General features: G+C 38.1%; 1 protein-coding gene across 6 annotated transcripts in view; it reads left to right on the plus strand.

Moving 5' to 3' along the window:
- Ralgapb (Ral GTPase activating protein non-catalytic subunit beta) overlaps positions 1-27,097 on the plus strand; it is a 90,458-nt gene that overhangs the window by 18,334 nt on the left and 45,027 nt on the right. For 2 of the 6 annotated variants that reach the window (XM_076930150.1, XM_076930148.1), the window contains exons 4-17: positions 1,208-1,371; positions 3,669-3,855; positions 6,194-6,325; positions 8,962-9,140; positions 10,662-10,810; positions 10,931-11,147; positions 13,296-13,331; positions 14,554-14,755; positions 16,944-17,111; positions 17,552-17,666; positions 18,280-18,427; positions 19,872-19,936; positions 21,741-21,870; positions 23,597-23,730. In XM_076930150.1, coding sequence (XP_076786265.1) covers positions 1,208-1,371; positions 3,669-3,855; positions 6,194-6,325; positions 8,962-9,140; positions 10,662-10,810; positions 10,931-11,147; positions 13,296-13,331; positions 14,554-14,755; positions 16,944-17,111; positions 17,552-17,666; positions 18,280-18,427; positions 19,872-19,936; positions 21,741-21,870; positions 23,597-23,730 — 2,026 coding nt within the window. The remainder of the gene's footprint in view (positions 1-1,207; positions 1,372-3,668; positions 3,856-6,193; positions 6,326-8,961; positions 9,141-10,661; positions 10,811-10,930; positions 11,148-13,295; positions 13,332-14,553; positions 14,756-16,943; positions 17,112-17,551; positions 17,667-18,279; positions 18,428-19,871; positions 19,937-21,740; positions 21,871-23,596; positions 23,731-27,097) is intronic. The other 4 variants (XM_076930151.1, XM_034494223.2, XM_076930149.1 and 1 more) reach the window with 3 other exon arrangements.

Consider the following 27,097-nt stretch of genomic DNA (forward strand, 5'->3'; position numbering starts at 1 on the left):
CTCTCTACCTCACTCTCAGGAGACAGGGCTTTTTGCTGAACCAGAGTCTTGCCATTTCAGCTTAGCTGCCTGGCAAGCAAGCTTTCAGGCTCCACCTGTCTCTACCCCACAGTACTGGGCTTCAGGTACACAGAGCCATGCCCAGCTTTTATGTGAGTACTAGGGATTTGAACTTAGGTCCTTATATGTTTGTACAGTGAATGATCTTCTCCATTAAGCCATTTCTCTGGCCCAGTTCTGACTTCTTTAGGGAACATTTGGTTACTTGTGTGATTTGTCTGTAACTTTAGGGTAGGGTTCTGCTTTCTGGGCCATGACCCAGGTCTAAGGACTAGGTATTCTAGGAGTAGATGATTTGTTGACATTTCTTCAAGACTCTCCAGCTCTTTTTGTCAAGTCACAATTTATAGAAATTTGACTTTATAGTTTATATCAGTATTGCATTGAGTTTAATGGGAAATCTAGAGACCAGCTCGTTAAAGCTGTTCTTAAAATTCTCAGGTGAGGCATCTTGGAAAGAGAGGCAAGGGCTAGGCCCTAGATCTTTAACTTTTCCTTTCTACCCGCATTTTATTGAATAGTTTTCTTCTCTTAAGGAGCAAAAATGTCTGAAGAGAATGTTGCAGCTGTTGATGAGGAGCCCTTGGAGCCCTTGCAATGCCTGTGTTTTTATTGGAGCAGTAGTAGTAGGCACTCCTCTCTGAGGAGATGCTGACGTGCTTCATCAATTTTGGATATACCATTGGGCCTCTTAACAGAGGTTATCTTGGGGGTGACTGTGAATAGTGTAAACACTTGAAGAATTCTTGTGAATGTGTGTTTCAGAAAATTGAAAAAGAATATAAAGGCTTTTCTACTCCAGTGTGAAGAGCAGAGGTAACTAGGCATGTACTAATCTATCAGGATCTAGTTGAATATCTGCTATTATGTGCCAGACACATTTCAGAAAGGAAGTCCAGAGGTGAAGTTTACGTTCTAGTTCTTCTATTTTCTCACAGAAGACAGTTTTTCACAGAAGAGGTGGATGGAGATCTCAGGGTGCTTAACTAAATAGTTGGGGAAATTAGCTGTTAACTGAGGAGGGTTGTGCTATCCACCAGTGCTTAGGCAGTGTCACTGGACAACTCTACATCGGTAAGCTTCCTGTTCTTTGGCTGTTGCTGTCTCTCTTCCAGGCCTGTCAGTGATATCTGTCTGTCTTCTTCAGACAGGAACAGGGCTCCAGTCAAATCCGACTATGCTTACAAGTTCTAAGAGCCATTCAGAAACTGGCCCGTGAGTCATCCATCATGGCTCGAGAAACCTGGGAAGTCTTACTGTTGTTTCTTCTGCAAATTAATGACATACTTCTGGCCCCACCAACTGTTCAAGGTTTGTTAATGAATTTTACCCATATATTTCTGAGCTCCAATATAGTTTACATTTAAACTTAGTGAATGATAGACTCTGGAAATTTCGAATTTGCTAAGAATGTTGACAAACCAAAGTTAACAATTTAGGCTGGAAAGATACAACATGGGTTGGGGGCGGTGACACTTCCGTTTAATCCCAGAGCTCAGGAGGCAGAGTCAGGCAGATCTCTTAAGTTCAAGACCTGCCTGGTCTACAGAATGAGTTCCAGGCCAGCTAGGGTGACACAGTAAGACTCTGTCTTAAAAAGAGGTCAGGGATTGTATGTGTGTGTGGGTGTTTGTTTGTCTTAAGTTATTTTACCTTTGGTGATTATTTTGCTAGTGTAGAAAACTGTAACTGCGAGTTTTTCCACTTGTGCCCCAGTTCCCAAATAACAACTTGGAGGCTTTATTATTTATGAATAAATCCATAGGCCATAAGCTTCAGCTTGTTCTCTAACTAGCTTATAACTTATTAAACCATTTATATTATTCTATATCTGTTACAAGGCTAGTTACCTCTCCCCAGTTTCATGCTCAGAGTCTGGGTGATAAATCTCCCTTGACTGACTATCCTAGAGTTTCTCTCTCTGTCTCTCTCTCTGTCTTTCTTTCTCTGTCTCTCTCTGTCTGCCTCTCTCTCTCTCTCTCTCTCTCTCTGTCTCTGTCTCTGTCTCTCTCTCTGGTTGTCTCACCTTCTAATCCTCCTTCAGCTCATTGGCCATTAGCTTTTTGTTGATTTTTATTTTCTTGAGCTGTGCATGCTCACTGCCCCTTCTGGTTTCGGGACTTTGACTTTATTTTGTTTTGTGCAGTAGTATAGAGCCTGTCTAGGAAACAGCTAATGCTAAATTAGAGGCTATGGATAATGTATTGGATGGCAAAGTTGTTATCAAAGTACTGTTTAAAAACTGGATAGTGATGATAGTGAGATATCTTGTTCTTAGCCTTGCCCTTGGTAGGCAAACACTTAATCACTGAGACTGAGCTCTGCCTCCAGCCCAGAAAACATCTTGTTTGGCAAATGAAACCTCCAAAGTCTTAAGGTGTTTGTTGACATTCATTAGCAACCCATAAAAAGCCTTTATTTTTGTACAGTTTTACAGTGTATTTCAGAAGCCCAGCTTTGTACATTAAACCAGAATACACATAAAGGATGAATTGATAGTTGAGTTCCAGGGTCTGTTCTTATTCTCTGTGTATTCTGGCATGCTTCTGTTGTCAGATAGATGCAGTGACCAAGGAATGTCTAGAAGGAATCATGGAATTGTAATGTGGGAATGTGGGAAAGGACCTATGATAGGAATACAGTCTGGTACTGGCAGTATAGCTTGCCAGTCAAAGCACTGATTCATTGGCTCTCAGCTATTGGTTTCCCATGCTAGTGACTGACCTCAGCAGTGGGAATCAAGCAGTTTGCCCCCTCCTTTATTGCTGGAACTTCGATTTTGCTTGTTTGATGTGCACATTCCAATTACTTTCCCTTCTAGTCCTAACTTTATTTTCTTGAGCTGTGCATGCTCACTGCCCCTTCTGGTTTCAGGACTTTGACTAGAAGGACAGCTCTGCCTTCTGTTTAAGGTTTGGCTTTACCTGATACTAGTGCTTAGCTTTCTCTTTGTCTTTCTCCACTGAAGGGCAGCTTTAAGCACCTGGAACATTTTGTTGCAGACTTTAGAGTTAGGAAGACCTTGGTATTTATTCTGAGTTCTTTTTTTATTGGCTAAGTGGAGTGGAAACATATTGGCATGGTGGTTCACACCTATAATCCCAGCACTGGAGAAGTAGAAGCAGAATGATTGGAAGTTCAGGGTTACCCTTTACTACATAGTTCCAGGTTAACTTGAGTTACGTGACAGGACCATCCATGTCTTTAAACAAAAACTTAAGAAGTATTTACAAATATCTGTCCAGCAGAAATAAATGAGAGGATTATGTGAGGTTGTGTGTGAACTGCTTGGCACAGAAGGTGATTTATAGTGGTCACTATTTGTTGGCATCCATCTTTTTCTTTATTTCCTGTTTGTCCCTAGCTAGAACCTTAAGATCTGTACTAAAAACTAGCAGGGCAATTTGAAAATTCTCAAAAAGTGATTCATTGATGTTCTCTATGATTCTTTCATAGGCACTTTCTCCTAAACATCTCAATTTGATTATTTGAAAAATTGATACTAACAATACAGCTATTTAATTTTTGACCAGTTTTCCAATATAATGAGTGAAACACTCTACTTTAAAAATAAGTATGCCAAAGGTATGTTTCTTTTCATTGCCTAGGTTGCATTGCTGAGAATCTAGCAGAGAAGCTGATTGGTGTTCTCTTTGAAGTTTGGTTACTAGCTTGTACCCGGTGCTTTCCAACACCTCCTTATTGGAAGACAGCCAAGGAGATGGTGGCTAACTGGAGGCACCACCCTGCAGTGGTGGAGCAGTGGAGCAAGGTCATCTGTGCACTGACCTCCAGGTAAGTCATTGTCTTCCTCATCCATCTGATGGTGGGGCAACTGTTTTCTGGTTTTGCCTTTATGGGGTTCGTGGAATATATTTTGAAAAGTCTGGATCCATCATTATTGTACTTACGGACTGTGCCAGTTTAAAAGAAATAAAGTCAGGGAGATGGCTCATGGTAGAGGTTCTTGCCATGCAAGCCTGACAGCCTGAGTTAATCCCCAGAACCCATGTAAAAGCAAAAGGAGAATTGTTCTCTGCCTGCTGCATTGCATGTTATGTCATATTGATGCCTAAAGAACTGTGTCTTCTTTTAATTAGTTTGATTACAAAAGCCATATGTGTTGATAATAGCAAAATTGGAAAATATAGAGTAACATCTCATCATTTAAAAATGTTTTTCAATGTACTTCCCCCATTTAGTTCCCTATTATTAAAAACAAAACAAGGTTGAGATAGTATTGTTTACCTGTGTTTTTTGTTTGATGTCCAATTTAAGTCATTTTAATTGCATGTATCTATTTGTAAATAATCCTTGAGGTTGCATTTTTAGTAACTTTATAGTCGTAAATAATTTAATAATTTCTATTTTGATAAAAATATACTTTAGAAATTTTGTTGAAGGAATAATTTATATAGTTTTTTTATATATTCTGATTGTTTTATTAAAATAAGATCCCTAGATACAGAGTAATTGAGTCAAATGGCTTTGAAAAGTCCCAATACATGTAGACTATTGCTGTTAAGTAAATAAGTTGTTGAATTTAGTTAGCTTTTATGGTACATCATAAAAATGTATTCTAAGCATACATACTAAATTCTGAACTTCATGTAAAGTTGTTATTAGTAAATTATACCCCAGTTTTATTGAAGGATTTACAGTGGTGCCACTTTTTTAAAAACAATAGGAAGCTGGGTGTGGTGGCACACACCTTTAATCCCAGTGTTCTGGAGGAAGGAGTTGGCAGATTTCTGAGTTTGAGGCCAGCCTGGTGTATGCAGTGAGATTATTGCCAGCCAGGTTTCATAGTGAGTTCCATGCCAGCCAGAGCTACATGTTAAGACTGCCTCAAAACAAACAGCAAAATTAAAACCATCCAACCAAATAAAACAACAGGAAAGAAATAATGTATATGTTACTTTCTTGTTTAATAATGTAATTATATAGGTATAATAACAAAATATATAATTTATTACTTGCAAGTTTTATAAGTTAAATAGTTTGACTACTTCACATAAAACTTTTAACTTTTAAAAACATCTGGAAATCCCTTGTGGTTTGTTGTCTTTACAAATCAGAGTTTTCATATAGCTTTTTTACTTGGGTAAGGTGTTGCAAGATATTTGATCACACTGTAGACTCTGAGATTGTGTTGTTTACTAGAAAAACCTGTTTCTAGTTGTGATATGGCTTAGCCTTAGCATACACCTTTAATCCCTTTGGATGGAATACAGATGAGTCCTTAGTACATATCTTTAATCCAAACAGTGAAAGTTAAGTTAGTTTGTAGAAGGAAGCACCCATGTTTGCAAGTGATGTTTAATTGTGTGGCAGACAAAGTGATGAGTCAGAGAAAGATTTGACAAAATGGGATATGCCCAACAATCGTGAGAATAGAGAGAAAAGAGACAACTTAGGAGAGAGCAGTGCAGAGAGAGGAGGCAGTTTTACAGGGACAGTTGTATAGAGGCAGGTTGCAGAGAGAGAACAAGCTAGTCACAGATGAAGACAGAATGAGCTAGAGAATGAGAATGAGCCAAAAAATTAGAATATATTGCCAGAGTTAGTATGAAGCCAAGTAGAATAATTCAGTGAGAAACTGAGAGAAGCGAGATTGAACCAATCAGCCTGGAAATGAGTTTTGAGCCAAAACAGCTGAGTAGACCATCCAGCGTTCGATAAGGAGTGAGCTTTATCCAGCAGTAAGTCTCCGAGGCTGAAAACATTCTAGGCTTAGATAAGATTGTACAGAGGCTAGAAGCTTCCAGAACTAGGCCTAAGTTAAAAGACTGAGGCACTAAGCCTTAGAGACGACAATTAGAGCAAGAGAATAAAAGTTACTTTTACGTTTAGGCGTGTTTAATCTATTTTCCTGTATAACGCTTGAATGTTTAATTTGTTAATAATGGACTTGGTAGCTGGTCTTTACCTGGTGGTAAAGACTAATCTTTGTTAGTCAGGAGGATCAGAAGTTTATAACCAGCCTCTGCAATTTAGTTAAAACAGGCTGGGATATAGCTCACTTGCTTGAATGTGTGAGGCCTAGGTTCAATCCTCAATACCATCAAAAGAAAAACAAGACAAAACCGGAAAGACAGAAATGGACTTAGTTGTGTATGGTCTTGTTTTCCAGATTGCTCCGCTTTACATACGGTCCTTCGTTTCCTCCGTTTAAAGTTCCCGATGAAGATGCCAATCTGATCCCTCCAGAAATGGACAATGAGTGTATTGCACAAACATGGTTTCGCTTTTTACACATGCTGAGGTATTGTTATTTTATTCATGGCAGGAACCACACTGTGCTTCTGCTGAAATGCAGTATGTGTGCTAAGCACAGTTCACTGGAAGGAGCCGAATTTGAACAGTGTGCATGTCTGCATCATGTACCTCCTGCTCTCTCCATTCCAGGGTGCTCCAGTTGCCCTCAGCTGGGTTTGGCCGTTCTCTCTAGGAACTTCTTTTCTTGCTTGTTACTGCATCTTAGATGATGTTGTATCTCCCAGGACTTTGTCACATTCTTTGGGGACTTGAGCTCCTTTCTCTGTCATCAGTCTTCTAGCCATTTCATTAGCTCAATAAAATAAAATTTTTAGAAAGGGAACCTCTACCAAATATAAGAACTGAGGTTCTTAGGATCTAATTTTAAAATTGAAAAAGAATTGTTTTTATTTATGTGTATGTGTATCTCTCTGTGTGAGTATATGCTGTGTATTTGGGCACTCTTAAGTGGCAAAAGAGAGCATCCCATCCATGAGACTGGAATTATAGGAGGTTGTGAGTCACTGGATGTGGATGTTGGGAACCAACCTCGAGTATTCTGGAAGAGCAGGGTGCGCTCTTACCATTGAAACATTTTATTTGGTGCTAGGAATTGAACTTGAATTTATACATATAAGCATGTAGTCTACCACTTAGATATGCTCTCATACTTAGACACACACAGACACGCACAGACACACACATACAGACGACATACACACACACACACTGTTGCCACCAGTGTCAGGGAGGTTACTGTGAATTCATGGAGAGACCTTGTTAAACTCTGAAGAAGCAGCTGGAAAAAGATCAAGCCTTGAATGTTGTTCTTGAACCAAGAACTCTTGGCCTTCTCTGTCTCAGCTTTCTTCCTTCTCTTATACATACATACTATCTCTCAGGTAGACTATTTCCCCTGTTTTTTGTTCCCTCCACCTTTCAGGCATATGTGATTTAGTGGCACGAACAGCTGTGAACCTTAGGTCTTTTAAGTTACTGGGGCTTTCCCTCAAAAGAGATATATTAGGTCAAATTATTTTTGTTAATTAGGCTAAAGTGGTTATGGATTTTATCACAGACATTTGGATGGATTCTTTTTGGATAAATTTTATGTTTTTATTTAAGTGAGCTGTGGATGGGTCAGAAGCAGGGCTATGAGGATTACTCAGGAGGGGCCACTCTGTCCACTGGCAAATTTCCTGGGAAGAAAGCTGAATATTATGCAGAACATAAACAGAATCTGGTCTAGTATGGTAGTTTCATCCTTTTTCCTGGAAAACAACAAGGTTCCCATTGATTTTTACTGATGCTGTTCTCAAATATTGTCCTTGCACTTGTTGGTAAATTCATACATATGGATAGATGTTTATATTAAAATTTTCTTCATGAAATTCTTGTTGACTTTATTTTTCTATTACTTAGTTCCAAACATTTAAAAAAATTATTAAAAAAAATTTTTTTATTATTTATGTTAACATGATTTCTCTTTTCTTTTTCTTTCTTTCTTTTTTTTAGATTTATTTGTTTGTTTTATGCATATGAGTATACACTGTAGCTGTCTTCAGACACACCAGAAGAGGGCATCCGATCCCATTACAGATGGTTGTGAGCCACCATGTGGTTGCTGGGAATTGAACTCAGGACCTCTGGAAGAGCAGTCAGTGCTCTTAACCTCTGAGCCATCTCTCCAGCCCATCTTTCTCCTCTTCTTCTTCTTCCTCCTCCTCCTTCTTTTTTTCTTCTTTTCCTTTTCTTCCTCCTTCTTTTCCTTTTCCTCCTTCTTTTCCTTTTCCTCTTCCTCCTCCTCCCCCTCCTCTTCCTCCTCTTCTTCCTTCTCTTCCTTCTCCTTCTTGTTGACAGAGTTTCTCTGTGTAACAGCTTTGTAGACCAGGCTGGCCTGGAACTCAGAGATTTGCCTGCCTCTGCCTCTTGAGAGCTGGGATTAAAGACATAGCCATGATGCTGGGTGAAAAAAATTCTTAAAAAATTAAAACTTTCTAGTCTAGCTTGATTCTCATTCTATGAAGAAAGTTCTTGATTTTTTTTTATATTGCTTTGTTTTGTTTTTTAAAAAAGAGCAAGCTGGGTATAAGCACTCAGGAGGAAGAGGTAGGTAGGCTGGGTGTAGGAGGTAGACAGAATTGGATATCTGTGAGTTCAAGGCTAGTATGGTCTACATAGCCAGGACTACATAATGAGACACTGTCTCAACAAACACATAAACAAAACCATTGTATTAAATTCTCAAAGAATTAGTTAAACCATTATTTAAAAAGCAAATGAACAAATAAGCATGCAAGCCTGTAGAGAAACATTAATGTTTGAGTACCTAGCTCATCAAATAAAGTCGGTCTCCTCCACATTAAAGATAGAGGCACAAACAGTCCTATTCTTTTTTGTTTGTTTGTTTTTGAGACAGTGTCTCTCTAGCTAGTCTCTGTTATCTGGAATTAACTCACTATAGAGACTAGACCAGCCTGAAAGTCAAAGGGATCTGCTTGCCTCTGCCCATTGAATGATGGGACTGAAGGTGTAAGCTACCATCAGGAATAGTCCTAATTCTAAAATTGGATTGCATGCATTTTTTTTTTATTGCTATAGACATCTCTAAGTGTATAATCAATTCTTTTTCCTTTTTAATAGTAACCCTGTGGATCTGAGTAACCCAGCCGTTATAAGCTCAACCCCCAAGTTTCAGGAACAGTTCCTGAATGTGAGTGGGATGCCACAGGAGCTGAGCCAGTACCCCTGCCTTAAACATCTGCCTCAGATATTCTTTCGTGCCATGCGTGGAATCAGCTGTCTGGTGGATGCATTCTTAGGTGAATTTTGTGTATGTTTCTTAAATGTTTGAAGAGCTGTGGGTAGATATTCTATAATTTAATGCTGGAGCCTTATAGGGAAGCCCAGAGAAAGAGGAACAAACTGGGTGGCAAATAATGACCTAGGAAAACTTTTCAGCAAATTGTGATAGCTAGAATGCTATTGTCTTTCTGTAAATCAAACAGAAATACCGAGAAAAAGACAGTAACCTACACTAGACAGGTAGAGACATACACATCATTTGCGAAATAGATTGCAAGTTATAAAACTCATTCCTGAGTGTTTAAATTGCTCTAGCGACTGTTTCATGGATATCATTGGTAAACTGTACCTTGTGAACGATTGTTTTAGTTTTTCATATGTAATATACACGAAAAGTCGAAATATTTTTAATCTCTTGAAGAAGAGTGATATTTAGATGTAATTTTCAAAAATAATTGCTATGTATATATGTGAAATGTATCACACAGTTGTAGATTTTTCCTCTGCCATGGATTTTTGTTTTGTTTTTGATGGTGGATAAATGCATAAAAATATGTCTGATACTGAAAATGAAAAATCCAGTGAGAGATAGGATGGTCATTGAAATGTGCAGACTTCAGGTTCTGGGTAATTCTGGGGTTTTGTTTGTTTGTTTTATTTTGTTTTGTAGTTTTTTTGAGACAGGGTTTCTCTGTGTAGCCCTGGCTGTCCTAGAACTCACTCTGTAGACCAGGCTGGCCTCTAACTCACAGATATCTGCCTGCCTCAACTTCGTGAGTGCTGGGATTAAAGGCATGTGTCACCACCACCCCGTAGTGTATAGTTTTTATTTGCCAGTTTTTAAGTGATAAAGTTTATTAAAATTTTTAAAAAATAGGAAAACCAGTTAATTGATTTGTTCTGATTAGATTGCTGCCACATAACAGTCTGAGCTCTCCATGGTTAACACATCATTTGTTTTCACACGTGTGAAGCAGGCCAGGCAGTTGGTTACTGTAGGAGTTTCCTCATTGTCATAGATCAAGATCTTCTTTCTGGGGCTGGAGACGTAGCTCAGAGGTTAAGAGCACTGACTGCTCTTCCAGAGGTCCTGAGTTCAATTCCCAGCAACTACATGGTGGCTCACAACCATCTGTAATGGGATCTGATGCCTTGTTCTGGTGTGTCTGAAGACAGCTATAGTGTACTCATATGTACAAAATAAATAAATCTTAAAAAAAAAAAAAAAGATCTTCTCTCTGGTGGCTATCCATTTTGTTTTGCATTGCCTGATACATGAGATGGTCTCAGCAGCTTTGTCCAGGAGTCAGGAAGGACAGAGAAGCCAGCTTGTCTTTTGTAAGATTTCCTGGGAGGTATATTCAGTAGTAGTCTACTTCTCTAAGCTTGGAACATGGCCTCACCTTGTTACAAGGGAAGCTTGAAAATGTCATTTCTTCGGGCTTCCTATCTAACTGAAAGAAACTCAGGAAGAAAGGCTAAGTGGATCATGGAACAACACTGTTTTTCTTAAAACAAAAACAAAACTTTTTTTTAAGGCATTTCTCGACCTCGATCAGACAGTGCTCCCCCAACACCCGTGAATAGATTAAGTATGCCCCAGAGTGCTGCTGTGAACACCACACCACCACATAACCGGAGGCACCGGGCTGTTACTGTGAACAAGGCCACAATGAAGACAAGTACAGTAAGAATGTTCAGCATTGTTGTTTTGCTATATGGAGGCTAACTTTTACAAGTCCTACTACAATTTTAACTGTCTCCAACATTTCATGTCTGTGGACACTTGCTTGTGTTCTTCTGGTAGGTTACTACTGCTCACACCTCAAAAGTCCAGCACCAGGCATCCTCCACTTCTCCTCTGTCAAGTCCAAATCAGACTAGTTCAGAACCCAGGCCGCTGCCTGCCCCTCGAAGACCAAAGGTTAACAGCATCTTGAATCTCTTTGGATCGTGGTTATTCGATGCAGCATTTGTTCACTGTAAACTCCATAATGGAATAAACAGAGACAGCAGTATGACTGGTAAATATGCCCAGAAACATGTAGTCATTATCTCCTTTCTGTTTCTTTCTTTTTAGTCTTTCCTACCTGCAAGATTAATATAGACCTTGAAAAGCACCCTGTTTCTAACCAAGCAATATGCTGTGCTTAACCCCTTCCAGCTGAACCAATAGAATCGTGTGAAGCTTTCTTATCTGTCCTTTTTAATGTGTATTTTATGAAGCTTGGCTTTTTTTCTGGTTTTATTAGGGACACTTCAGGTTAGCCACTTTCTGTTGAATCAAATTTCATTTTGTAGGTGACCTGGAAATTCTCTTTATGTCAGCCAGGATGATAATAGATATCTGAATAACTAAAGATTTTGAGTGAAAATTTATTCACTGAAATGTTTTCTTAGATTTTTCATAGCCATTTAATCAGTACATGTAAATATCAGGAAATTTTTGTTTGCTTCATGGTAGACCCTAACATCTCAGGTTTTAGTCTAGAAAAAAAATGATCTGCTCTGTAACTTTGTAAGATTTGTAGAGCATTAGTAACAAGCCAACCCCAGTATCTTTATTAGATTTTACTATAGAATGAAATTGTCTAAATGAAATTGGATTTGTTCTCTTACCAGTATGTTTGATGCAAGTGCCAGATGGATGGTGAGGTAGTGCAGAATGTTTTGATTGGTTATCATCTGTCTTGCACAGTCGAATAATAATAATGGCTGGCATTTATTGAGTGCTGTTAGTATGTGCCAGGTATCATGTTTATGTATTAATGAGTATATTAGTTGTTTTCTGAAAAGTACTTTTCTACAGGCATTGGAGACAGACTGAAGTAAAAAGATAGTATTGTCTGATAGTATTGTATTACTTTCTTGATAGTATCATTTTCCAGGAAGAGTGTTGAATCCAAGGATAAAATTAACAATGTTCATAAGGGACTCTGTTTTTTCTCAGAAGCTCATTCACAGCTAGGTGTCTACCTATGAATAGTTCATAAATGTAATTATTTTGGATGTTCTTATGACTCTTTTAAATAATTTAGAAAAGTCTTAAGTGTAAAGATGTTATAGGATATGAAGTTGCATGAATGAGTTAGAAGTTCTTTTGCTTGCTTTAGTTTGTTCAAATTCAGGCACTTTATATTTTACCATTTTCTCATTACAGTTTTATTTATGAGCTTGAGTAAGTGAAAAGTTTTAAAAAAACCGTTCATGGGTATAGTTTCATTATGTCATATGTCATATATTTGAGTTTCTGAACCATGTTTATTAATTTATATGTTATTGTCCAGAGTTAGTTTTATTCATTTATTCATTTATTTATTTATTTATTTATATGAGGTATAATTCTTACAATGTAAACTAACTGTTGAGAAGCTGTTGGCCTTGACATCTTTGAATCTAGCATGGCTCAGTCTGCTGCTTTGTGGAAGGCTTGTATAATGAGACTCTATAGCTTTCTATCTCTGGAGAGTTTGTAACAGCTTTGTTTGATCACTGCACTAGAAAATAGAACCAGAATTCAAGTGATAAATGAGCAACATAGCACTTTTGCTTCATAACCTTCTGCGTGGTGGAGAAATGAGAGATGCTCCTCCTATCTCTGTCAAGAGATGCTAAAGGCTGTTACATTACCCAGGAGATTTTAGGTGTCCAAATAGTTAAAGTGCAGTTTAGAGTGCTCTTGGGTGTCAGTCTGACAGTCTTGAAGTCTTGGTTGGGAGGTGCAGGGGTTGGGTGTATCATGTGTTTCTACGTACTGGCTGCCATCAAGGAATTCTGCCATGCAGTTCACCTTTAACTCAGCTATTTGCTTCTTTGAATTGTTAGCTTTCAATTTAGCTCATTCACTGTGCTTTGTAAAAGTAACATTGAGCTGGGAAGGGTTAATAAACTAAAAACTTTAATGCACGTTATGGGCAGTTCAAAACCTCAATTCTTTGTAGCTATGTAATTTTCTTTGTTCATTGTTTTGCATGATACAAAATCATAATTTTGGACCTGAATGCACAATTTTCTATGTTTTTGAATTAGCTTGTGGTATCGTAAAGCTTTAAATCTAACTTTGAAAAAGCTAAAAAGCTTCTTAATTTATTGTAAAATTTCACCATCTTTAAAGTATTTTATAATTACTGCTGTCCTTTGATTTGTTTCCATTTATTTCTATTATCTTGCAGCATCTTTTATCCAAATTCTTCTTTCTTATAAATCTTGTAAGTAGGAACCAGAAGCTTCTCCTTAATCGCAGTCATGTTTTTATTTTTTCCATAATTCCATTAAAATTTTTGATTGTCATTGTCTATTGTAGTTTTTGCACTTGGGAAGAAAACTATTTTTTCTGTGTTTTGAATGGGGAAGATTGTTGGCAAAAGCAAATTAATCTGCCTGAATCAATCCCATTATTTCTGTATACTAGTCTGGTCATGTCATGAATTCCAGGACTTTGCACTAACTGTGTTTTGGCTTTTTTTTTTTTTTTTTTTTTTTTTTTTTTTTTTAGCTTTAAGCTTATTTTTTATACAGATTTAGTGTTTTGATTTGTATGCATTCTGCATGGAGTGTTTTCCAAATGTATTATTGCTGGATAGCTTATTCAGGACTAAAATGGCTCATGGGAAGTTGCATAAAGATTTATGCTTGACTCTGCATCTATTAAGCCGCCTATCATTACAAAACAATTTAAATATTTTATGTAGAGTAATAAAAGATTTCAGAGTGATCTGTGTCCTATGAAATCTTTTGTTAAAAGCAACTTTCGAAGGGCTTCTGTTTTGTTGACAACGAATCATCATGATAATCCTCCTTACCAACCTAATTTTCTGATTTATCAACCTCAAGTTTGCTGCTGTCTGTGGTTGTTAAAATTCATTTTCATTTGCTTGGTTGGGCAGCTCTTTGGTGTGTGTTTTGGAGCTGGGTGGGTGGTGGGAATGTCCTCTTTGCCTTCCTTACTCAGTTCTTATCCTTACCTTGTCCTGTCATGAAATACTCAAACTGGCATGCACTTGCCCTCTTAATTACTTGGTCCACTTGGGTTAATTGCATAAATTTTAATTGCTACTTTTCTTCATGGTTAAGCTTCATTCTATAGAAGGAGGAAAAAAAACAGAAAATAAATAATATTAAAGGCAAATTCTGTATATATCTGTATGCAGATGTATACAATTAGTCTTCTGACCAGAAATTCAATGAAAAAAATCATTTTCATAGAATCTGTTGACAATGTTATTGTAAATTAATTGCTATCTATTTCAAAGAAGATATCAGAGAGCCCTTTAAACAAAAAATTATGACATAGTTGCTAACCAAAGCATTATTGGATTCTATTGAAGTAGTTACGTAATGACAGCAACATTTGATCTTTGTGTCCAGGGTCCCATGAGCCTATTTGACATTTTGATAAAAGTAATTAAAATGCTCCTTTTTTCTCCCCAGCCATTGCAACACAAGCTAGCATGGAGTTCCGACGGAAAGGGTCCCAAATGTCAACAGACACCATGGTCTCCAATCCTGTGTTTGATGCAAGTGAATTTCCTGATAACTATGAAGCAGGAAGAGCTGAGGCTTGTGGGACATTATGTAGAATTTTTTGTAGCAAGAAGACTGGAGAAGAGATTCTGCCAGCTTATTTATCCAGGTTTTAGAATTTTTTTTCTTTATTTTTGTATTTATATCATTTGATAGTAAATACTAATGTGGCATGGCTTGGTAGGTTAAATCAGTAAGCCATTGTTGGTCTGAAATGCTTGCCAGTATCTTTATGTAATTGAAAACTGCTTGAATTCTTTTATTTTACCTGCCTCTTGAGATTTGGTAAATACTTTTAAGGTTTTATTCTAGAGCTTTTATTTATTGTATCATTTGTAAATTCTGGAGAGATGTGGAAGTACCACAATAGTTTGTCAATAGATTTTTGGAACAATGTTAGGTTCTGCGTACAGTCCAGAAATAAGTCAGCTGTGAATCTTTACTCCAAGGAGTTTAATGACTGTGGTGAATAGATTCAAGCAAAATTATAGTGATTCAATAGGAAACAAAAGTTGGCAGGAGAGAGTCATAATGGTTTTGAATGTTTGGAGGAAACAGCAGCTCATACTTAGCCTAGAGAGTTCAGGAAAGAGGTCTGGCATATTATTAGATGTTTATACTGGATTTAGAAAAGATGGGTAGTATTTAGACTGTTGGGAGGTTGGGTAGAATTATCTTTTCCAAATCTCTGGCTTCCACCATCTGTGACTGCCTCTGCCATCCATTCAGCTGCTCAGACCACAACCTAGGCATCATTTGCCTCTCCATCTTTCATCTTGAGTTGATTATTCAATTCCTGCCTTGTAGCATTTAACTCTCTTATTTCTCTCTTCACTCTGTTCTTACCATGACACTTCAGATTTGTTATTCTTTGGAAATTTATAATTCTTGATTCTTCTTTGCTCTTCTTCACTACTTGTTTACATGGTTGCTGAAGTAGGGTTACAGTCAGATAGAACACTGAGATACCTGTATTGCTAGATGGTTAGGAAAGAGGAGACCAAGTGTGAAACATAAGTCAGGAAAAACATGGTATACATTAGTCAGAACAATTTTAACCATAGGCTTTTATCTTTCAGTCTGGTTTAAGTCAAAGAGAATAAATTATGAGATGCTAGTAATAACAAAAGTTTAAGGTCAAGCAATACAGTAAGGCATATAAAAAGTAGGAATCAGGGACCAGAACAACTCTCCTGCCTCCTGGGCCTCTGTCTCCTAGAACTGCTTTGTTCTTCTCTGCAGATCATTTTCCTTATACTGCAGTGTGCTTCTAAGCTCCTAGTTGTCATAGTCTTTGTCTAGAAGTCCAGTGGGGTTAGTTAGCATCTCAGAAATGTGAGAGTCTTGGGAAAGAAGATCTGGTGTCTGCCTTTCCTCTAGCTACATATACGTAGCTGTGAGAGAAGGTCACATAGGTGTTGGAGTTTACTCCTCACGAGGAGGGCCCATTTCTCTGAGGGAGACCTTGGGCTAGAGAGTTATTTCAAATTGTATCAACAGTGGGAAGGGAGAGGGTTATGAACATGAGCTTTCTTTCTAGTTCAGAAGACTGGGTGAGTTTGTCATGTGACAAACTCAGCAGGTTTCTGAGAGGACAAATGATGTCTTGGATTTCAAGGGTGTGTGGGCTATTTATCGAGAACTGCATATTTGCACACGTGCCTGTTGAATTGAGTTCTGGGCATAGAACATACCAGTGACTGAGGAGATTGTTTCGAAAGAGTTTTGCAGAGAAGGAAGAAGTGTCTTGTGATAAGGAGTAGAGCAGTGTACTTGCTCTTGAGTAACAGGCTACTGGATGCTTAGTGACTTGGCTGTAGTTGGAGGTTGTAGGAAGAGGAAAATATGTTCAGGTGGGTTCCTCAAGGGGATCTTGATACTCTGATGAACACAGAGTTGGCTGGGACTTCTTTCTCTCACTAACCCCTCAGAATCAGTGAAGGAAGGAAAAAGACTCACCTCTGTTTTTTAGAATTGTGAATGCTACAAAAATTTACTACTTTAGATTTTGATTAATTGATTCTACCAATTGATGAATACCAAGACATTTGTTTTGGTGTATCTCATTTGTAGGCACCTGTAATTTGATGTACGACGAGTTAAAACTTTTTTTAAAAAAAGTATAATGGACATGGAATCGTATGATTTTTGAATTGTTGACTCCTGGTAGTTCTTTAAAGTCTAGAAACTAGAGTGCAGAGTGGACAAAGGCTCTTCAGATAACTATGTAGAAAATGCTAATAATTTGGAAACATTTGGTCAGCAGTTTGTTTAAAATTTTTTTCTTGCTTTCCTAGATTTTACATGCTTTTAATTCAAGGTTTGCAGATAAATGATTATGTATGCCATCCTGTCTTGGCCAGCGTTATTCTAAACTCCCCTCCTTTGTTCTGCTGTGACTTGAAAGGGATTGATGTTGTGGTTCCTTACTTTATTTCAGCTCTTGAAACCATTTTGCCTGACAGGTAAGCTGACATTCTCTCCTACTGTGTCAGTTGTCTAGTCTGACGGGGTCTGTTTTGGTACTTCCTACTGTTTGCTAATTTATCCTATCTAGATGTTTTCACAGTCCAGTGAGACCTAGGCTACAGAGCCTAGAGCATCTTGAGTACAGAGCATCCAAATCCAAACACTCTCAGTCCCTGGGTGCCTTCAGTTCTCATATGTCCATGGGCTTACTGGATCCTTTCTGACTTGGTCTAGATGAGTCAGACCTGAGATCCTACTGTGATAAAGTAGGACTTACATCTTCAGTCAAATTCTAGCTTTAATTCAGTAAGCATGTAACAACAGTTCTCATATATGCAATGCTTGGGTGGGAAAGATGGCATAGTATATATGAAAGTAGCTAAAGCCACTCTTTAGTAGAAAATACTAATAGTTTGTTTTTTTTTTTTTTTGGCAGAGAACTCTCAAAATTCAAAAGCTATGTAAATCCAACAGAACTGAGAAGATCATCCATTAATATCCTGCTCTCTCTGTTGCCCCTCCCTCATCATTTTGGCACAGTCAGATCTGAGGTAATGTTTCTTTAATTATTTCTTTTTCTGTCTCCCCAGCCTTTTTTTTTTTTTTTTTCCCATGATGCATGATCTTGCTAGATAGCTCAGTTTTGTTGCAAACTTAAAACCCTTCTGTGGGACATCCTGCTGAGCATCATCATTGACATTTTTTTTTTTTTTTTTTTTGTATTCTGTTTTTGTTTGCTAATTTAAGTCAAACTGCACTTTTAACAAAATGGAGCAGGGCTTTTAAAAAGTGGTTTTCTAGCCCTGCATGGTTACACAAGCCTTTAATCCTAGCACTTGGAGGTGGAGGCAGGTGGAGTTTTGTGAGTTTGAGGCCAGCCAGGGCTATACAGTGAGACCTGTCTCAGCATTCAGTAAATAAACATATATTTAAAGACATACATTTCTAATGGATTAATGAAGTTTTTTTGGTTTGAGTATTTCTACTTTTGGAAGTGCCAACATGTCCCAGCTTACTGTTCATGTGTTATAGACAAATGACATTGGTAACTACAATTAGACTGGAAGCCTGGATCATTAGCCTGTCCCCCTCCTGTCTCCTGCTTTCCTCAATGGGCATCGTGTACAATAGCTGGTGCTAATATTCTTTTTTTTTTTCCTCCAGGTGGTCCTAGAAGGAAAGTTTAGTAATGATGACAGCTCTTCTTATGATAAACCAATAACTTTTCTGTCCCTGAAGCTGAGACTTGTGAATATACTAATAGGTGCCTTGCAAACAGAAACGGACCCTAACAACACCCAAATGATACTAGGTTTGTGTCTAGACAGTTTTGTTTTGTGTTTTGGTAAGTGAAACCCAGGTACTAATGATCCCAGGCATGCTGGGAAGACAAGTGAGAACAGCCCCAGCCTAATGCAACTGTTACTGTTCTGAATCAGAGGTAGAGGTTTCTTGTTTTTTTGTTTTTTTTTTTTTTTGTTTTTTTGTTTCTTCCTTGCTTTTTATAGAAAAAGTTCTTTGGGGATCTGGCAAGATAGTTCAGTGGTTAAAGATGTCTGCCACCAAGATGACACAGACCTGAGTTTGATCCCCAGGTCCTACAGGGTGAGAGAACTGAGTTTCTTTAGCTGTTCTCTGACCCCTACACATGCCATGGCATGCACATAGTCTTTCTTTCCCCAAATAAGTAGTAAGTAAATGTAATAAACAATTTTAAAAAAAGATTTAAGGAGATGAGATGAGCGAAGGCAAGCATTTAGTCGTCTTGTCTGTGCCTTTTTCCCGCCTTTCTCCCGACCCTCTTCATTCTCTGCCCATTTCCTTTCAGTACTGTAGTGAGTACTTGGGAGGTGTGGCATGTTAGTCACTGAGAAGGTGGACTCAGTAGTAAATGGTAAGTTGTTAGTTTGACAAAGAGCTGAAGGAACAGTTGATAACACACCTTTTCATATTGCTGTTGATGTGGCTATAAAAACAAAAAAGCCAAGGAGAAAAACTAGAAGCAAGAGAATTCAGCCATTTAAATTCTGTACTTGGGAATTGCACACAGATCTGACATGTTAGAAAAATATTTTAAGCCAGAGAGAGAGAGAGAGAAAAAAAAAATAATGTTCACATGGAGGGAATTGTCAGAAATAAAAGAATGCAAAAAGTTTAGTCCAGTCCAGGGGAGGGGTGGGATGAGGTGGTTACAGGAGAGGGGAGACCTTTGGAGTTGGGCAGCAAGAGGTTCATTGGGTTAAAAGTGCTCATTGGGTTAAAGATGCTTGCCTTACAAAACTAATGACCTGAGTGAGTTCTGTTCCTGGACCCTAGCTTGGAAGGAGAGAACTGATTCCTGAACGCTGTCCTTTAACATCTACATGTGCTGTGGTGTGCACTTGTGTGTGACCAAAGTATAAACACTGTGAAGGCATATCAGAATTCGAGGGTTTCTAAAGCATTGCCTATTTTAACCTATCAGTGTATTTATTTGTAATCTACAGAGAATTTCAGGAATGTGTTACCAACATTTCCTTTTTCTTTCCTTTTTTAGAGGGAGGGGAGGAGACAGAGTCTGTTTATGTAGCCCTGTACTTGCTGTGTAGCCAAGGTGGTTCAGCTGATAGCAGTTCTTCTGCCTCATGCCTCTGAGTTCCAGGGTTATGTGTATGACCAATCCTGGCTCCAAATCATATTCTCTTTGCCCTGACTGAGCCATCACACCGTAATTATATGTCATGTAACTGCTTTGTTTGTTTGTTTTGCTGTTGCAGGGGCAATGTTAAATATTGTTCAAGATTCTGCACTTTTAGAAGCCATTGGTTGCCAAATGGAAATGGTAAGAAGCTTACATAATCTGTCATAGAATATCTGTGTCTGATTTTATGGAAATCATATTCAGCAGTGCTACAACTGCATCTAGAGCCTCAACACATGCTGAATAAGCTGTCTTGCAGAACACTGAGCTGTGTTCTCAGCCCTTTGTCTTTATTTTTTTGAGGCAGTGTCTCATGTAGCCCATGCTAGTCTCAAACTGTGTATATAGCTGAAGATGACCTTAAACTCTTAGTCTTCCTGCCTCCACAGGTTTGCAATGTCATACCTGGTTTTAAAAGCCCTTTTGTTTGTTTATACATTTCAGCTCATAGATTTAGAAGGATCCTATTTTAAAAGATCATATATATTGAGATTTTTCTCATTAGGTCCTTGAGAAATCCTACATGAGGGAAACATCAGTTGGGATGGTTTTGAAGTACCAATCAACTAGTCTGAATATTCTAGGGAAGACCTTTCTAATTCCTGTTATCCCTAACAGATAGAGGACTACTTATAAGATGTGCTGTCTTGTTTGTAGTTCCTGTAGATAGAAGTTTGCAGGTGCCCCAAAGCACTAACGTTTTAAAAATGATATTTAAAAAGCTCCCCAGATAAGGACAGTATCCTTAAAGATACATGTTATACTTGGGGTACAGGCTGGGCAATGGGGGAGGGGGGATAAGGTATAATGGGTTGAGCTAGATAAATGAAAACATTATTAAGGAAATTCATTCATGTTCCAGTAGATGGCTAATAATGTGCTGATCTGGATACAGGTTCTGTTTATATGGGGAAAGGTACAAGGAATCTTTAACAAATGGGTTTATTTGCACCTATGTGTATGGGAATTTATACTAACTATAGTATTTTATTGTTTGTGCTTTATTGTGTAACCACATTTAAAAGTTGGTCTTTTATGTGTGTATAAACCCCAAATGGATATGGGTCTTCATGTGTGTATAGATACATATGTCTGGGTATGCTTGCATGTGCTTGTGTGTGTGTGTGTGTGTGTTTATAAGGGTATGGGTGGGAGGGTGGGTGTGAGCATGGAGGTAAGAGGAGGATATCGGGTATTCCGTGCTATTACTTTGCCCTGTTACCTTGAGATAGTATCTTTTGATGAGCATGGCAGCCAGCAAGCCCAGTAATGCTCCTCTTTCAACCCCTCACAGCACTGTCATTAAAGGCATGCTCAGCTTTTATGTAGGTGTTGGGGATTTGAACTGGGGTTCTACTGATTGTGTAGCAAGTGCTCTTACCCACTGAGCCATCTCCCTGGGCCTTCCCTTCTTTTGGCATTTTTTATTTAAAGAAAGTAGGTTCTGGGCATCAAACTCAGATTCTAATTTGTGAGTGGCAAGTACTTTATTGACCGAGTTCATTTCCCAGGCCCATATTGTCTTTATTTGAAGATTATATTCCTGTTTTGAGGTTTTGCTGTAAATGCACTTTAAGATAATTTCCTTAATGACTCGAAGTTATTATTAGCTAGAGAACTCTAGCATATGTAAAGGGTTCTAAGGTGACTCTTTGAAAAACAGCACAGGAGACCTTAGTATGGATATTTGTAGTTATCAAACCCTGTGTATCCTTTAACAGATGGGATCTGAGCACAGTACCACAGTGATTTTAATTCCTTGTCTGTTTATCTGTGTATCACCTATGCTAGTTAGCCTGTTAACTGTTTCAGTATTGGGGATGAACCTAGGGCCTCCTGCATGTGAGGCAAGTGCTGTACTCCTGAGGCACAGCCCCAACCCTAACAGGTTTTAATAATTAACTATTAATCCTTGTAAACTGTTCATCTTGGCTCATTTGACTAGGGTGGTGGAGAAAACAACCTGAAGAGTCATAGTCGCACTAACAGTGGCATTAGTTCAGCAAGTGGAGGAAGCACGGAGCCTACGACCCCCGATAGTGAGAGGCCTGCTCAAGCTCTCCTGAGGGATTATGGTAAGCTGTGCTAAAACAGTCTGTCAGCATTTACATGTGTTAGTTCTCAGAGTCATAAAATAAGCAAAACTAAAGCTTTTCAAGAATTAAAAATCAAAATTCTGTCTACTTAGGTATAATAGACAGATGTTAGTCTAAAAAATTCTAAGGAAAAAGTATTTTTATGATTTTTTTGTAGCTCTGTTTTGGAGTTTGTTAGATCTTACAGATGTTTATGATGAAAGGCCTGTGTTCTGCACCATGCAGTGGTAATACGGGCTGACATAAGATGTGGTCCTTGCTTCAGAGCTCTCAGAATAATGACAGAGATGGTCAGTGAGCCAAGTGCTTGCAGCTGTGAGGGAAGTGATGGAGGTTGTACTAGAGGAGACCCAGAGGAACATGTGTTTCCATGTTGAAACTTACTTAGATACGCTGTCTAGTTAGGCTCTTCAGCTATAAGAATAAAGAGACTCTTTTTGCCTTGCTAAATAAAATACTTGCCAGCAAAGCATCCTGTTCAGTGGTGTTCTTTACGCAGAGCAATTATGTTTTGGACTTAGTGTGAACAGTTTATGTTTTTATATATATAAAAAGATTAAATCTGTGTTTATTCTATGAAATTAGCATATCCAGTTCCCTAGATGTGAGTTTGACTTTTTAGTCATCTGGAGAATTTTTGAGCTGTGTTCATGGGGGATGCTTTCAATTGAAGTTTATGATACATTACCCATCAACAGGTCAAATACATAGTTATTATGTGGATATTCAGTACATTTAAATTGTTACTTCTTATGTAGACTTAGGCATTCTCTAGGTTGACGTTCTCTTTCTTGTACTTTCTTCTTAAAAAGTACAAGAACGAGAACAAAACTAAAGATAATTTTACATTACAGCATGTGTTGTATATAAGTGTTTGAAGTCATTGTTTGTTCCAGCATTTTCAGCTGGTGGTAGTGAGCTCTGCTTGTTATGTCATAGTTTTACTAAGAAATCCAGAATTTGTGTTAGTGTTGCATGACTGTCTCTCTTTAATGATCATTCCTTTTTCTGTTGTCACTGCCCTCTTTCTGATAGGATCCACAGGTATAATGCCCCTAAAGCTTCCTTTATAATTAGAATTTATCATTGTTTCATTTCTTAGAATTCACTCTTTCAGTAATAATTACTTTAAATATAAAATTGAAGTCCAAGTAAAAATATTGACTTGGTTATTTTACCTTTATAAAGGTATTAAAATAAATAGTGGTAAAGAGTGAAATGTAAACACAGGTTTGAAAAGGCATTGCATGTGGGTTTACTGGCTTAAACCCTGTCATTTCAACAGATGCTTTAATGTAATTTCCAGCATCTGAGGAGGCTATAAGGTTGAATTTTTGCCTCTGTAAAACTCTAGGAAATACTTGGATGCCTTTTCATTGTTCTTCTTGAAGATTAAACTCTATAAGATACTTATTTAAAAATTACGTCAATTTTCATTATAAGGATTTTACTGAAATTGCCAAGTCCATAGTGTTTTTGTTAAAGTGTAGACTGGGAGCTAGAAGCTGGCCCAGCCCCATGTGTGCCTTGTGTGCCATCAGTCAGGCCTGGGGCTCAGGATGGTGGGTGGGAGCTTAGCTCTGTGTGGGTGCCCATTGTGCTCACTGTGGCTGCTATGGTCTGTGCCTGGTGGAATGCTGTGCTTCTGTTACTAATGCTTAGTTGTTTTCCCTCCCTGTGGATGTGGCATTGGGTTATATCCTAGCTCTTAATACAGATTCAGCTGCTGGACTCCTGATTCGCAGCATTCATCTCGTCACCCAGCGACTCAACTCCCAGTGGCGGCAAGATATGAGCATATCCTTGGCAGCTCTAGAGCTCCTCTCTGGCCTGGCAAAGGTGAGACAGCCTTTTAATTTAATTTAGCCTAGTAGACTTTCGTCATGCTTTTTTTTTTTTTCTTCAAAATTTGACACACATTCCTTTGTGGATATTTTTGTGTTTACAGTATAAATGAGTGTTTTACATTCAGAGTATACAAAATCAAGCATCCAAGTGAAATTTTGCAAAATGAAAAATAGGTCAAAAGATGTGAATCTTTCTGTTAAGATACAGAAAACATCTCAATATACTGGTGATGATTTGTACAAAATAGTGTATTTTTTGCTTTTATTAAGAGTTTATTATAAAGTATTTCTGTGATTACTATTTTCTATTATCAGTTGTAAGCAAAAATTGACCATATATTCAATTTTGTCTGTTATTTGAATTTGATGGAACTTTAGAAGTATGGGATCTTTTTGCACTTAGACCTCAGTCTCTCTCGTTCTCTTTCTTGTAAATTTATCTAACATAAAACTGACAATTTTAAAGCAAGTGATTCAATGGCTGTTGGTACATATGCTGTGTAATGCAGCTCACCAACTACATTTGCAGTGTGTTTTTGTCACTGCAGAAGGGAATCCCTAGGCCTGAAAGCAGTTGCTTTCTTGCCCACCCTCCCAACCACTGCCTCCTCTGACAGCTGCTGAGCTTTTGCTCCTTTGGATCTACCTCGTCAGGACTGTTTACAGACAGGGATCAGTATGAAACCATGTGTGTGTGGCATTTCAAGAGTGCCTGTCTTTCTCACTTGACATAATTTCTTAGTTTCAGCCCCTTTTTATGGTTGCACAGCACTGGGCTGAATGTAATTATCACTGTTTGTTTGCTTGTTCATCAGTTAAGGGGTATTTAGACTGTTTCCATCCTCAGCTCTTAATACTAGAGTTGCTGTGGATGTATGTGTATTTATTCGGAATATCAGTTTCAGTTTTTGGGGGTATGTAGTGAGAGGTAAAAATCTTGGGTTTTTGATAATTCTCTTTAGCTTTTGAAGAACTACAGATTGTTGTTCCACCACAACATACAAGGGTTCCAAATTTTCTACATCCCTGCTATCATCTGAATACTTTTTATTATTAAAATGGAAAAGAATACTTTTCATATGCCAGTTGGTGTTATGAGAGTCAGATGAGATGAAAGTATAAAATGCATGTGGCCATGTAGTGATAAGTCACCGAAGTGTTAGTGTCTGAGATGATGATGCTTAGGTCTTTGTGTCAGAGCTGTCTTACAAGCTATGAGAAACCAAATAGACAAAAAAGCTTAAGTGTGTTCTCAACACTACTTGGAACTTTATTTCCGAAATCCCCAAAGGTTATAGATATGTGAGGAGCAGTTACTGATGTATAATGTTAGGATAGCTTCCCATGAGCCATGTTGGACCATACACATACAGAGGGTGAGGTGCTGCTCCCTGTGACCTGTGACCTGTGCTCCACTTTCAATTTAAGATGGATTAGCTTGGATGGGGCATTGCTTTGGGCCTGTTCTATCATATACAGTGGGCTAATACTACCTGATGTCATAAGTCTCTATAAAGATAAAATGATTAAAACAGTCTAGTGTTAGAAACAGGGTTGAATGAATAGACTAGTGGGCTGTAATTGAGACTTCAATGTGGCTGTCTAATTTTTGACAAAGGTACAGAGATAACTCTAAGGAGTAAGGTTAGTCTTTTCGAGCAGTGGTACTAGTAGAAAACTTGGTTTCATACCTGCTTGGTATATGGTAGGTATAAAAATCAGCTAAAAATTGATTGTAGACTTAAATGTAAAGTGTATTAGTCACTTGTCTCATGCTGTGACAAAATACCCTGACAAAATCAACTTAAGGATGGAAGGGTTTATTTTGGCTCACAGTTCAAGGGTACAGTCCATTATGGCGGGGATGTCAAGGTGGCAGGAGCTTGAAGCAGCTAGTCACGTTGAGTCTGCAGTCAGGAAGAAGAGAGCAGATGAATGCTTTTGCTCAGCTGGCTTCCTCCTTTTTATGCAGTCCAGGACCCAAACCCAGGGAATAGTGCCACTCTCCTTTAAGGTGAGTTCTCCTACCTCAATATCATTAGTTGTAGGGAAATGTAATTAGATTCACATTGAAATACTTTTACATAATCATTAGGATGGCTAACATTGAGGGCTAGGAGGATAGCTCAGGGCAAGAGTGCCTTTTAATTAAGCATGAGAATCTAAATTTAAATCTCCAGCACCCATTTAAAAGGCCAGGCATGACCACATGGCCCTCAGTGGCAGGTAGAGATAGGCAGATCTCAGGAGTGTTCTAGGCTGTCAGCCTAGCTAAAACAGCAAGCTTTAGGTTTTGTAAAAGACCCCATCTAAAGGGAACAATGTAGAAAGTGATAGAACAGTGGTTCTCAATCTGTGGGTCATAACACCTTTGGGGTCGAATGACCCTTTACAGGGGTTGCCTCAACCACCATAAAACACAGATATTTACATTATAGTTCACAACAGTAGCAGAATTAAAGTTATGAGATAGCAATGAAGATAATTTTATGGTTGGGGGTCACTACAACATGAGGAACTATATTAAAGGGTCATAGCATTAGGAAGGTTGAGAACCACTGTGATAGAGGAAGACAACCAACAGTCCTCCTGTGGCCTCTGCATACATTCATATACACATATGCATATACCATATATACATACATAAAGAAACAAAGACAGGCTAAATTTAAAAAGAGTTGACTGTACCAAATGTTAACGATATAAGGAACATATTAATGAGAATGTTAATTGTAATAATCACTTTGGAAAAAAGTTTGGCAAATCCTTAAAAGTTTAATCATATGGGCCGGAAGAGATGGCTTAGTGGTTAAGAGCACTGTCTGCTTTTCCAGAGGACCAGGGTTCAATTCCCAGCACCTACATGGCCACTTACAATTGTCTGTAACTCCAGTTCCAGAGGATCTGATACCCTCATACAGACATACATGTAGGCTAAATACCAGTGCACATGATATAAAAATAAATTATTAAAAAAATCTAAACCAACAGACAGACAAACAAAAACCCATTTAATCACACTTATATCTTATGACCTTGTCATTCCAGTTCCAGTATAAGAGAACATATCCATGCAGTGACATGGATGTTCATAGCAAGTATATTTCCCCAGGATGGAAATAACCCAAATGTCCATTAACAAGTTACTGGTTAGACAATTGTTCTGTATTCATGTACTAGAATACAGCTCAATAAAAAGAAAGAAACGTCAGAAAAATAGATACATCTGGAAGTAATTAACTATGCTAAATAGAAGAAAGAAGCTAGCCAAATGCCACTCCCTGAAATAGATACTGTAGAACTTATATGTACTTTAGAAAATATAGTCTGATCAATTATACTAGCAGAGAAGGATAGTA

Source organism: Arvicanthis niloticus, chromosome 2 (assembly GCF_011762505.2).
Source record: "Arvicanthis niloticus isolate mArvNil1 chromosome 2, mArvNil1.pat.X, whole genome shotgun sequence".
NCBI lineage: Eukaryota > Metazoa > Chordata > Mammalia > Rodentia > Muridae > Arvicanthis > Arvicanthis niloticus.